Here is an 11631-nt window from a genome sequence, read left to right on the forward strand (position 1 = left end):
AAACCTGCCCTTACCTAGGAAAAGCTGAGCAGTTCACACAGTTGCTGTTTCCAGCCCAGCTTCCCAAAGGATTTCTCTCTCCTGGCAGCACAGACAGGGTCCCCGAGGCAGCACAGACCCTCCCCGCGGGGGGTTGCAATGCCAGGGCACATCCGAACCCGGCCCTGCCGCCTGCCGCTCTCTCCGCCCCTTCTCCCCGCGGCGGCACGCAGGCATGGAATGTTATGGTATTTTTCTTCAAATACTTTGAGGTGGTGCCCTGAATTACGTTATTTCTGCCTCCCTCCCGATGGTGGGAAGTTTCCCAGCAGTCCCATGGCAGCTCTTGGGCAGTGCAGCTGCCAGAGGTCCCTGCGGACTGTGGGACAGGCAAAAACCCCACGGCAAAGGCGAACCTGGATTTTGGAGACGGAGAATTTAACGGCATCACTTTGAGCTGTGCCAGTTCAGTTAACGCCAAAGGAAAATCCAAGACTTCTCCAGCAGGAGTGTTTTTCCTGGACGTGTGTAAAGAGAGGCAAAGCGTTTTACTGCTCTGGAGAGCACAGTGTGCAGGGGGGGCAGCAGCCCAAAGCCACACTCAGGGCCATTTCCCTGCAGTTCAGGGAACCTCCGCTTGCAGCACCTTGAAGTCCTGTGTGCTCAGCACCTTTTCCTTTGGCTTTTCATGCACTTGGAAAGAGGTCTCAGGATCTACCAGTGAATTCAGTGAATTGCCTCAGCCAGAGAGTTTTTTGCTGACCTAAATGGAGCTTTTAAACCCCAGACCCACGGGGTAGGCAGTGTTTTACAAGATAAGAACAGAGTAAGCCAGGATGGATTCTGTTCAGTGCACCATTGGAAGCAAGACAGAAATAAAGTAATTCAGAGCAGTACCTCAAAACACTGGGGGGAAACCCCCCTAACATTCCATTGCTTCCCTTCTTAAAGGAAACCGTGTGAGCTCTGTGTGAGCCAGGAGGCTCTGGGCTGGGGAACACCCGGAGGGATGGAAGGAGCACAATGTTCCTCTCCTCACTCCACCCCCAGTGCAGCCCTCAGGATATGCAGCACCACAGCTGGGGGATGGCCCTGGGGATGCTTTGCTCCATCCTCATGGATCCTGCTGCCCCTCCAGCCCACTCGGAGCCAGAACCATCTCCGGAGGGGGGATGCCGGGCACAGATGCTCGGCTGGAAGGTGACACGTCCCCAGCAGCACCCAAATCCCTGCAGCTTTGTGTCCATTCCTGCCCAGCTCAGCAGATTTGGGCATTGTTCTCCTCTAATCACACCTTGGAAATGGCTCAGAATGGCAACACCTCCAGTCCCAGCTCTGCCCCTGTAGGAGTCCTTGTCCCGGCCCTGCCACATGCACGAGAAATCCACAGGCACACAGGCCTTGCTTGCAGAGTTCCTGACCCAAACCCTTGCCTTTCCTGCCTAGAGCTGAGGGAAATGCGACAGAATATTAATAAATCACCTTTGCTGAGAGCAGTCATCACTCCAGTCTCTCAGGCTTTGCAGGAGTTTGTAGGGAATCGACCCAAATTCGAATCCTACCTCTAAATTTCTCGCAGGTTTTGTTGGAGCGATTCTGGACACGAAATCACTCAACAGAATTCCAAGACTGCACAAGGAATAACAGGAGGTTTTCCAAGCAGAACAGAAGTTCCTTTTTAGCCTTCTCACTCTGGGGCTGTAGGAGCCCATCTTTGCAGCCAATGTTATTCTTGTTAAAGGCCGTGTAAGGCAGCCACGCCCCCCCCCCCCCCTCCCCGCTGGGAGCTTTTCTTGTGACATTATCATTTGCTCCAAGGCCTCTTTGAAAGCTGATCTTGGCTGGGAGTGCAAATAATTACAGAAGTATTGTTTAAAGCCAAAAATCTGTGCATCAGCACATTTCCAGATACCAGTGTTAACAGGAGGCTCCTACCAATCCGTTCCATACCCTCATTGCTCTTGGAGTTTTCATACTTCAGTCCACACCACAGGCTCTTAAGACTTCCAATTCTAAGATCCCCAGAGTAGAGACTCTGCCACGGAAAGCACATGGATAAGTAATGCTTCCAACAGGCTACACAGAACAAATTTCTGAAAAAGAACAATGCAAAACCAGCCCAAACAAATGCAAACACACTGCTGATGGTTATCACCACACTAAGCACAAAGAGACACACAATGCATTACTCCATCCTGGTTTGACAAGCTTGTCCAAAGCAGCATCTTAAAGCAATCTGCAAACATTCTCTATAAAAATCCTTCACTGTCAGCTCAGCAGCCATGGGAAAGCCTGCAGTTGAGTTTATTTCCTCCCCCGCCTCCCAAAATAGCTTTTGCATTAACCAAAAAAACCTGTTAAGTCTCTTTTCCTGAGGTTTTTTTCCATGTGTGTCTCTCAGGCAGAATACATTCCTAATTTCTAATTTTTCATCTATTTGGCAAGTTTTTCCATCATCCACACTGTGTCCTTGGAGTAACATTACCAAGTGAGGAAAAGCATTACTTTTGATAGAAATAAGACTCTTCATCCTAAAACGCTAAATTAAAGCATACCCACTAGACACATGAAAATGCTGCAAAGAATTAATACACAAAATAGTTTATTTTCCACTCCAAGAGATCTCGCAAACTTACCAGAAACAAGCTTTAAAATAAAAGACTGCCAGGTAAAGCATACATCTACCCCTCAAAAAGAGATGGAGACTTCTTCAGACAAGATGTGCTTCTTGATAAACACTGCTGAAGGTGAAAATCCATTTACATTTAATGCTACCACATTTGGGGTTGCAGTTCAGTAAATACTTTCTCTCCCATAGAAACTCCTCCCATTAATGAGCAGCTTTGCCTTAACAAGGATTTGAGGACTTTGGCTTATTACAATATGCCATATACTGTTTCTGTGTGCACAATACAGGGAAACCAGCTGAAACTCTAGTAGGCACCTTCCATCTCTCCCAAAAACCAGAGAGCAGCAGTGCCTTAGGACATCCAAAGAATGTGCCTTAGGACATCCAAAGAATGTGAGGCGAGCTCAGAGACGGCACGGGGTTCGTTTGCATCAGAAAGGTTCCACTGGTCACACCAAGCTGCTTCTGAAGTGTCTCAGGATTCAAGTTCCTTCAGCACAGTGCCAGAAAGCTCCTGATTCCTGGCAGCAGAGATCTTCCTGTATTTGTATATGAAAGCCTCTGTCTTCCCAAGACTAACCCCATAGACACCATCTGGCACCAGAGACCCAAAATGTGTGTGTCTGCTGCTGAGAAAGGATTCTCCAACACCATCCACCACAGAGGAAGGATTCTCACCAACGCTCGGGCCTCTTGCAGTGGCTGTTTCACTGGTGCCATCAGCAATGGCCTCAGCAGAGTCACTTCCAGCACACGTCAAGCCATCCATGCGCTTACGGAGATCTTGGCTCAGCAGCAGTACAATGGTCCCTCCAACACGGAGCACTCTGGCAATTGCAGGAAAAATAAAGGTTAGTGTTCATTCCACCTGGCATTCCTTTGCCTGTGCACAACTCCACACTCTGACACTTCAGATGCCACTTGCATTCAATAGAACACCCGAGTGTCATGACTCAACCCAGGAAGCTACACCTCCAAATGGAATTTAAATTCCCTATCTTCACCCCTCTTCCTAAATGGGAGAAAACAGGGTGAAATGGGAGAAATGCCACCATTGTGGCATTTACACCAAACCCTAAGCATGTCAAAGCCACACGTACCTCTCCATTTCCTGGAGAATATCTGGTAGGAGCTGGGCATCATTCGTGACCTTGAACTTCTTCCCAAATGGAATATCCGAAATCACGGTGTCAAAGCTTTCTGAAGGCAACGGCAGGGCTGCAGAATAAAGGCAGGTCTTTACCTCTGACTGTCTGAAAAATGCAAAGCAGCTATGACCCCATTCCCCTTTTAGAACACTGCCAGCTCTTTTGTGGGTTACGCACCCAGAGTCACACTCCTTCTGCACTTGCCCTCACAAACAGCACCACCAGTCTGCAGACTGGGAAGAGACAAACACATGACAGCGTGGTTTAGTTTGCACATTCCCTGTTACTGGTGATATGTTTGTCCCAACATCAAGAGTCTTTGAATAGGGCACTGCATGGTCCCAAACTGCTTCTCAACACACTGTACACCTTAAATGTGGAAATGATTCAGCAAAATGCAAAAGGAGCTTGTGAGCACTTCACTCAGCGCAGATGTTCAAGTGCACACATATGAATGGCAAGGAACCACATTAAATTCCTCTTCAACCTCCTTTTCTCCCCCCAAGAATCTGGTTACACCCAGAATCACTTGGCATTCTGTCAGAGCTGGTGTTTTTGGAGTCTTCCCAGAGTTTCTGCACCCCAGGAACAGTCAGTTCTCCTGAGCACGATGAAGCACCACAACCTGTGGTGATAAAGATCAGCCACATACCAGGCTGTGCTGGCCAGAGCATAGCCAGCATGTTAAAGTAGAAAACTATGGGTCCTCCTTCCATCAGGGTGCTCAAAACTGACGGGACAAGGCCGTGAGCAATGTGACACAGCTTTGGAGTTCGCCCAACTCTCAGCAGACAACAGGACCAAAGACCTCCAACAGTCCCTTCTCACCCAAACCCTGCTGTGATTCTATGTCAACTTTTCCAGAACTAGCTGGAGATGTTTCCTCGAACATCCTTGTATCAACACTTGAAGCACAACAATTTTTATAACAATTTTGTCTGCAAAAACATAAGGATGAATTACCCACAGCCCTCCTCAAGATGTGCAGAAATAACAGCTTCTGAACAGTGATGAAGACACCAATTACTTGTTCAGTGTTAGAAAACCTGACACCTAAGTACCTTCCATTATCCTATAAGCCAAACTCAAACACAGCTTTTAAGAAATAAACCTATATTCTTACAAAAAATAAATAATATTTCTTATCTTCTGGTAAGAAATATCACAAGGAAAAAAAATATGCATACTTGATCACCCATGCACAGGGATTGCCTGTCATGAATTTCATACAGGGATAATTTAGCCTTAGGCTTTGATGTCCATAATATGGTCAAAAAATTATTACCTTCTCTACAGATCAGGCTGTGGATTAAGAGCAGATTTGCTCCACAGGGGAAAGGCATCATCATGCTGACTTTGTTCTTACCAAAGTTCCCGGGAGCAGGCAGCAAGGTAGGGAGAACAAATAATTATCCTTTCACTAGCACTACAGAGTCACTGCTCAGCTATTCTTTGGGAGTTGGCTCTACAACGTATCACCTCAAGGGGACCTAATTACCTGTATAATCCCAGAACCACAAAAAATTCCTCTTGGAAAGCCTGCAGACATACCTTTCACTGAAGCTTTAAGCAACTCAATCTTATCCATTAAGCCTGCAGTTCTAATATTCACATCTGCACCCTCTAACTGGGAATCACTTATATCAGCACCCCAGTAACAGGCTTCCTGTTCAGAGAGAGAGAGAGAAAAGTAATTTTGTTAACACTCAGGTTATTTATTTTATAAGCCCTTCTCAGCTTTGCCTTGTTGCACAGCTCTTGCAAGACAACCCCCTTGTGTACCACTACACAGAGCGACTCCCAGCCCAGGAGGAATAGGATAAGTATGTGCTGTCTTCACTCCTTTGATGTTCTGGTCTGCTCAAGACACTTGTAACTTACAGAAATATCAAGGGTATGTCCTAACAGCAAGAGCCCAGCTGGCTACAGCTGTCTCTAGTGCTGACAACTAACTGTACGGCCACACTGACTCCTCCAGTCACGTGAGAGGCCCAGGCAGCATCAGAAGCCCATGGTTGCCTCACACAAACCCTGCAGTGTGAACCCAGGGCTCACCAGTCTGTAGGACGTGGTTTCACATTCCTGTACAGGAATGTTTGTACTAACACCCTTTTAGCAGCTGCCCAGAAAGATCAGTTTGGTTTCACCTTTCCAGTGATGGACTTTGGCACAACTGATACAGAGAAAACTCTGTGCCATAACTCCCAGCTGTCCTGCAAAGGCCCAGGCAGCTGCAGCTGGGATACTTACGGGCCACTCTTTGGCAGCCTCCAGCAGTATCGTTCCCAGCCCACACATGGGATCCAGCACAAAGGCACCAGCCTACAAAAACAGAGGGGTTATTGCATCCCAAGCAAGACAGACTCCTCCCTCAGGACAAAGATATCTCAAGGATGTACATATTCCCACTGAATCTAGCACAGGTAACAATTACCACTGGTTTACCAGGCCAAACTTGCTTGTAAGAGAATATAGTAAAAAGCATCAATAACTTCACTACAGAGAGTGCTTCAATAGCCCTGAGGTGCTATTCAGGGGGAAACATTACAAGTTGTCTGCAGACAGACATTGGTACCAGATTAATCTGTGGAAATAAATCACATTTGCTCCTGTTCTCCCTTGGGAAACAACTATAAACATGGTCTGCACAGTGAAAAAAATCTTGCCACTTAGACATGTATCTGCATAAGGAACAACAGCTCTGCTGAGAGGGACCTGGAATTACAGCAGACACCCTGCTGAACACACTGACCACAGAGAAGGCAAACCCTGTCCTCATGCATTAGAGGGTGGGGCATTAAAATCCTCACACTCCTACAAAGCCTCCAGCTCCAGCCCTGATGAGCAGCACCCCCCTTTTCCTTCATTCAGGATTCCGTATCTTTGCCAGGAAGATTCACTGACACGGATTTCAGCCAGAGATGCCATGGCCCATGCGACTGTTGACCGCAGTCCTGCTGTTCTGATGTACTCTCTGTTTGCCAATGGCAGCCTACAAACAGAAAAAAAAAAAATCTGTGTAAGGTAACGGTAGAACCACCCAGAAAAGCCCATGTAATAGCAAAGAACAAGTGAACTGGAAAGATCTGCAGAGAGACTGAAACTAGAGTCCGCTTTAAACCATAACTCGCTGCAGAGTCTGGCCTGTGCCCTCACAGAGACTCCAAGCAGATCAAAAGACTAATGTGACAATCCAGTGAATATCAAACTAGAAGATGGACACAGTGGACAGCAAGACTATTTACAAATCCTGCCTGTTCTGATACTACCAAGACAAATCTGGTGAGGAGAATGCCTACCTGAAAAGAGGAATCCCCACCACAGAGTGAATGTCATTAAGATGTATAAAGATCTAAAGGAGAAAAAAAGAAACAACCCAAAACATTTTAAACTCTCAACCTGACATGACAATAGCTTTAACTCTTTTAAACCAGACACAGATGTTTCTACAAACTTCCAATCCTAGTTTTTAAGAACAAAAATGCATACATTAGGCAATTATGATTAATTGGAAGAAATCCCACTAGATAATCTGAATGCCACTTTAAAGAGGATTTAATGCTTAAGCAAGCTAGAAGGGGATTTTGTCAGCCAGGAATCCATCAACAAGCACTTGAATTTATAAGGGAACCCATTTTTTGTAACACAGCATGGAAATTTGTAATAATGAATCCATTTATTCTAAGTGGGAGAATATTATTCACTGTATACTTAACAATTCACATACCCCCCTCATTTAAATAAAAATATATTAAAAAACAAACAAACAAAAAAACCCCAACACTCATGGTAGAGCCAGTAAGTGACATTACAGATGGAAGGTAAACCTGAGTAATCCTTCCAGAAACATAGACAGCTCAAAGAAATTCTTCTGCTGCCACACAGGGAGCATCCCAAAAGAAGACTGAGCTCCCCAGCAGGTCTTGCATGACTACAATCCCTGCCCCCAGGAAGTCCAGAGGAAAATATGATGCTGTTGAAAAATTCTAGTCCTCAGCACTTGAATGAACAAAATCTGGGCAAGATTCAGAGCAAAATCTGGGCAAGAACAGGAGCCCTATCTAAGCCTCAACAAAGCTGTACATAATGCTCAGCCTGGAAAAACCAGCCCCAGATTTTACAGGTCTCAGATCTCCCACCATTAGTGCTGAGAGCAGCTTCCACAGGCCAGACACAGGGATGGAGAAACAGCTTGTCAAGAGCAACGAGTCCTTTCCAAGGTCTTCAGGAGCCTGCACCAGCGAGGGTGTGCTAAGCAAGCTGCTTGTCAAGGACAGGGCCCAGGGGGAGGTTCTTCCACAAATGGCATTCTCAGGTCTAGCTCCCCAAGAACGTGCCCTTGCTGCTTGCTCTCTTCCCCTGTAGAGGTTAAACCAGGTGCCCCACACTCAGGTGATCTCCATTTGCAGGGAGTCAGAATCCAGCAGTCTGTAAGTGCCAGATCCTGAGACACCTCCTGTACAGACCCTTCCCCTCACGTGTAGGCCCACGCGGCCAGGCTGGGTTTATTTTAGTGCTCTGGAAAGCACACACAGGGGCTACAGACACTCCTTGCTCAGTGCTATCGGGTGATTTCCAGGTAAATTCAGTGGCAGAAAGACGACTGGGAAGAGGCCACAGGCCCCCATACAAAGGGAGCAGAGAACAAAACAAAAGATGCCATGGGCAGTTTGGGAAGCACCAACAGGCCGACAAGCAGCACTACCTCGAGGTCAGGGTCCCGCAGGTCAGCACGCCACCCACACTGCTTCATGAGTGCTATGCCAACAGCTCTTCCGATCTCCTGCAAGGAGGAAGAACAGTCACAGGCAATAAAAATAACAGAATTTCCAGCCATGACTGCACAACTCTCAGAAATCCCACGGAAAAGAACCAGTCTCTCTTTATCCCTAGGAGAACAATTCACACAAAGACCAGAAGAGGCACAAGAGGGCAGAGCAGGTGAGTGAGGGGCGAAGCAAATATACCACAGGACAAACGACCATCACCCAACTGGAGTGAGGGAGGCTGGAGATCAAGTCCTGCCCAAGTCACAACAAAAGCTGCCACCGTTTCAGAATTCTTAAATCGCATACACAAAATATTTCCCAAGGCTCTAAACCAGATTACTCAACAGAAAACATGTGAATGCACAGCTACAACTCACAATTTTAATGCTTTCATTACACCTAGAAAGCTCTGACTATCTCCAGAGTATGAGAGTTCAAACAGACAAATTTGCTGGGAGGCTCATGTGTCCCACCTCTAGTGGTACTAGGTAGTACTAAAAGTACTAGTTTTAGTAGGAAAAAAAATCTAAACTACTGTTAGCTTCAAGTAAGAAAAAGCTGCAAGTTCTGGCTTTTGCCCCTTCTTCTACACTGCCACAACTGAGAGGAGTCTGGCTCCACAGTTCTTGCAGTGGCCCTTTAAGTAGCTGTAAACTTATCTGATCACTCCTCAGCCTCGAGGCCCAGCTACCTCAACCTCCTACCTTTGCTTATTCTCAGTAAAAGGTATAGATTTGAAAAACATTCAGGATAGTCGTGCCCAACAACAACTAATTAACAACAGCCTTTGTATTTCCACTTGTTTAAGGTAAATGCAGGTTAAGGGTTTTTTGAGAAAATACAGAAAAGGCTTACATCAGTTTGTTATTCTAGAACATGACACTGTTCACCTTTGCTAAACTCTTTTAAAACACAGACACTTCAGCATACCTGTGAAGTCAGTATTTTGGCAATTGCTCCACTACAACGACAAGACACTCTGAAACTGAAGCTAAGCTGTTCATTTGCAGTACGATTCTCTCCCCTGTCTTTGGAAGGGTCTTCTGAGGAAGTGTTGCTCTCAGTCCGACACTCCTGATCACTGATTCTCTCTGGCACCACACACCCCTCTCCAGCTTCCACCTGACATTCCTCAGACACAACGTCTCTCTCTTGTTCCGTTTTCTGCCTTTTACTTGCAGTATTTGTCTCTTCTTCTGACTTTCTCTTCAGAGCCAATGGGTTTTCTCGGGCGACATCACCTTTTTTCCCCTCATGTCCATGAAGGTTTCTCCAAACAGAGATAATATCCAACCAATATTTCGGTTCCTCAATGACAAGGCTTTTAATCTCATGCAGCATTTTCCCTGGAAGAAAAAAGCAGTTTCGTGCTAAGTAGTTCAGTCTCAGCATTTGATTTTTCTACAGACTGAGAACAGCTGTTAACAGAGACTGTGTTCAGACTTCCTGAATGTGTGAATCCAGGAACCAGCAGCAAACACCACAGGCACAGCTGAGCTCTCAGCACTCACGTGCCCACCAGCAGACACACAGGCATCCCTCCGATTACAAGCTCTGCACAACCAAGATTAAATCGTGCAAGGGATGAATTCTGCACAAAAACTCAACAGCTCTAGAAAACCACACGACCTCCGAGAGTCATTCCCAGGGACAGAGGACCAGCCTACCAAGCCATCCTCCCCAGAGAGCACTTGGTCTAGGACTAAGAGATGTATGACACTTTCCAAGACTGAAAGACAAACATGAATTATTTTGATTCAGCTCAAGCAAGAAGCCACATGTTTATTCTTTCAGAAAGGAAATCCCTCCTCACATTCATCAACCTGCCTTCAATCCTGCAACACACACTTACATGTGTGGGCAGTCCTCCTGAGCTAGCTACAAGAGAGACACAAGTAATGCAGAAGCCATTCACCTAAATACTTCAAACCAGGTCATGAGGAATAGAAAAAAAAAGGTCTTCCTAGTTCTCACTCAAAATTTTAGAACCATGGCCAAATTTGATCCTCAAAGCTGAAGGATATCAGTGATCTCCCAAATAAAAACCCACCAGCAGGCAGATATCAATCCATCTAACTTGACATTCTTATTCCAACACTGACAGAGAATATGACCCAAGTAGCTGAGATTTACAAGGAATCTGTGTATTGAACAAGTGATACAGGATGTAGGCCTGGATCCACTTTGTCTAACAGAAAATGAGTTACTGTTAAAATGAACACAAGGGATCCGGAACTGGACTTTTGTTTCTGGGTGAGGTGTTTGATCTTTTCTCTTATGGGAGTGGGTGGGATGGCGGCGGTTCTTACATATACACATTCACTGCCAGCAGAAGGTAGGCTGGAAGGTATCTATTGAAAACAACTGAAAAGCCCTTTTCAGGTTAAAAAAAGATATTGAAAACATACCTGAGCGGAAGACACTTCAGAATCGATTACTGTCAATTAGAACTACAGCCATCAGTAAAAAGATAAATACCTCAAATATAAGTTTTATCACTAGGACTCGAGCTGGGGCTTCCCGTTCCCGCGCAACCCGCGCCGGGCCGCACCTTTGTTCGCAGTCACCGCCAGCGGGCTGTGCTTCTTCAGCAGCAGGAACAGCCGCTCCCCCGACCGCAGCTTCCTCAGCTCGCCCGGCCCCGCCGCCGCGCTGAAAAACACCTTTCCCGAGACGCAGTCCACCTGCGGGGAGAGCACCCCCGGAGCCGCCGGGGAGCTGAGGGTGAGCCCCTCGCACAGCCCCGGGGGTGGCGGGGGGACTCGGCCCCGGGCGGCTCCCCCCGCCCGCGGTGCAGAGGCCCTTCCGACTGCGGCCGGGCCTGGCCCCGCGGGGCCCGCAGGAGGCTCCGGGGCGTGGAACGCCCGCGGCCGCGCTGCCCGCCCCGCCCCGCCCCGGCTGGGCTCGGGCTCCAGCTCCGGCTCGGGCTCCAGCTCCGGCTCCCCGCTCACCTCCGTGGCGCCGAGCCGCGCCCGCACCTCCCGCGCGAGGAAGGGCTCCAGCCCGCGGCCCGCCGTGCAGAAGAACCGCCCGGGCCCACACGGCGACATCTCGGCGCGCCCAGCCCGGCCCGGCCCGGCCCGGCGGGTCCTCCCCGGGGGCGGTA

The 11631-nt window shown here is 47.6% G+C and overlaps 1 protein-coding gene across 3 annotated transcripts; it reads right to left on the reverse strand.

Annotated features, from left to right (window-relative positions):
• Positions 1–2564: 2564 nt before the first annotated feature.
• Positions 2565–11613, reverse strand: THUMPD2 (THUMP domain containing 2). 3 transcript variants are annotated; one of them, XM_027705269.1, is made up of 10 exons: positions 11477–11608; positions 11077–11209; positions 9456–9871; positions 8462–8539; positions 7056–7108; positions 6661–6748; positions 6007–6078; positions 5308–5422; positions 3709–3826; positions 2565–3435 (listed from the first exon to the last, which is right to left on the reverse strand). In XM_027705269.1, the coding sequence occupies exons 1-10, from the start codon at positions 11573–11575 to the stop codon at positions 3084–3086; spliced, it is 1524 nt and encodes a 507-aa protein (XP_027561070.1). In that variant the 5' UTR covers positions 11576–11608; the 3' UTR covers positions 2565–3083. The 3 variants fall into 3 exon arrangements, with proteins under 3 accessions (XP_027561070.1, XP_027561071.1, XP_027561072.1); XM_027705271.1 differs by lacking the exon at positions 2565–3435 and adding an exon at positions 4585–4694 and having other exon boundaries at positions 3727–3826; positions 11477–11613; XM_027705270.1 differs by lacking the exons at positions 6661–6748; positions 7056–7108.
• Positions 11614–11631: the final 18 nt, after the last annotated feature.

This window comes from Neopelma chrysocephalum, unplaced genomic scaffold (assembly GCF_003984885.1).
Source record: "Neopelma chrysocephalum unplaced genomic scaffold, ASM398488v2 Primary Assembly neopelma1_322, whole genome shotgun sequence".
NCBI lineage: Eukaryota > Metazoa > Chordata > Aves > Passeriformes > Pipridae > Neopelma > Neopelma chrysocephalum.

Excerpts from the sequence above, each read along its gene's own strand:
- THUMPD2 (XM_027705269.1), bottom strand. The coding sequence starts at position 11,575 with ATGTCGCCGTGTGGGCCCGGGCGGTTCTTCTGCACGGCGGGCCGCGGG. Across the intron at positions 8,540-9,455 it reads CCAAAATACTGACTTCACAG|GAGATCGGAAGAGCTGTTGG; the intron begins GTATGCTGAAGT and ends TCCTCCTTGCAG. Across the intron at positions 3,436-3,708 it reads ATTCTCCAGGAAATGGAGAG|AGTGCTCCGTGTTGGAGGGA; the intron begins GTACGTGTGGCT and ends TGCAATTGCCAG.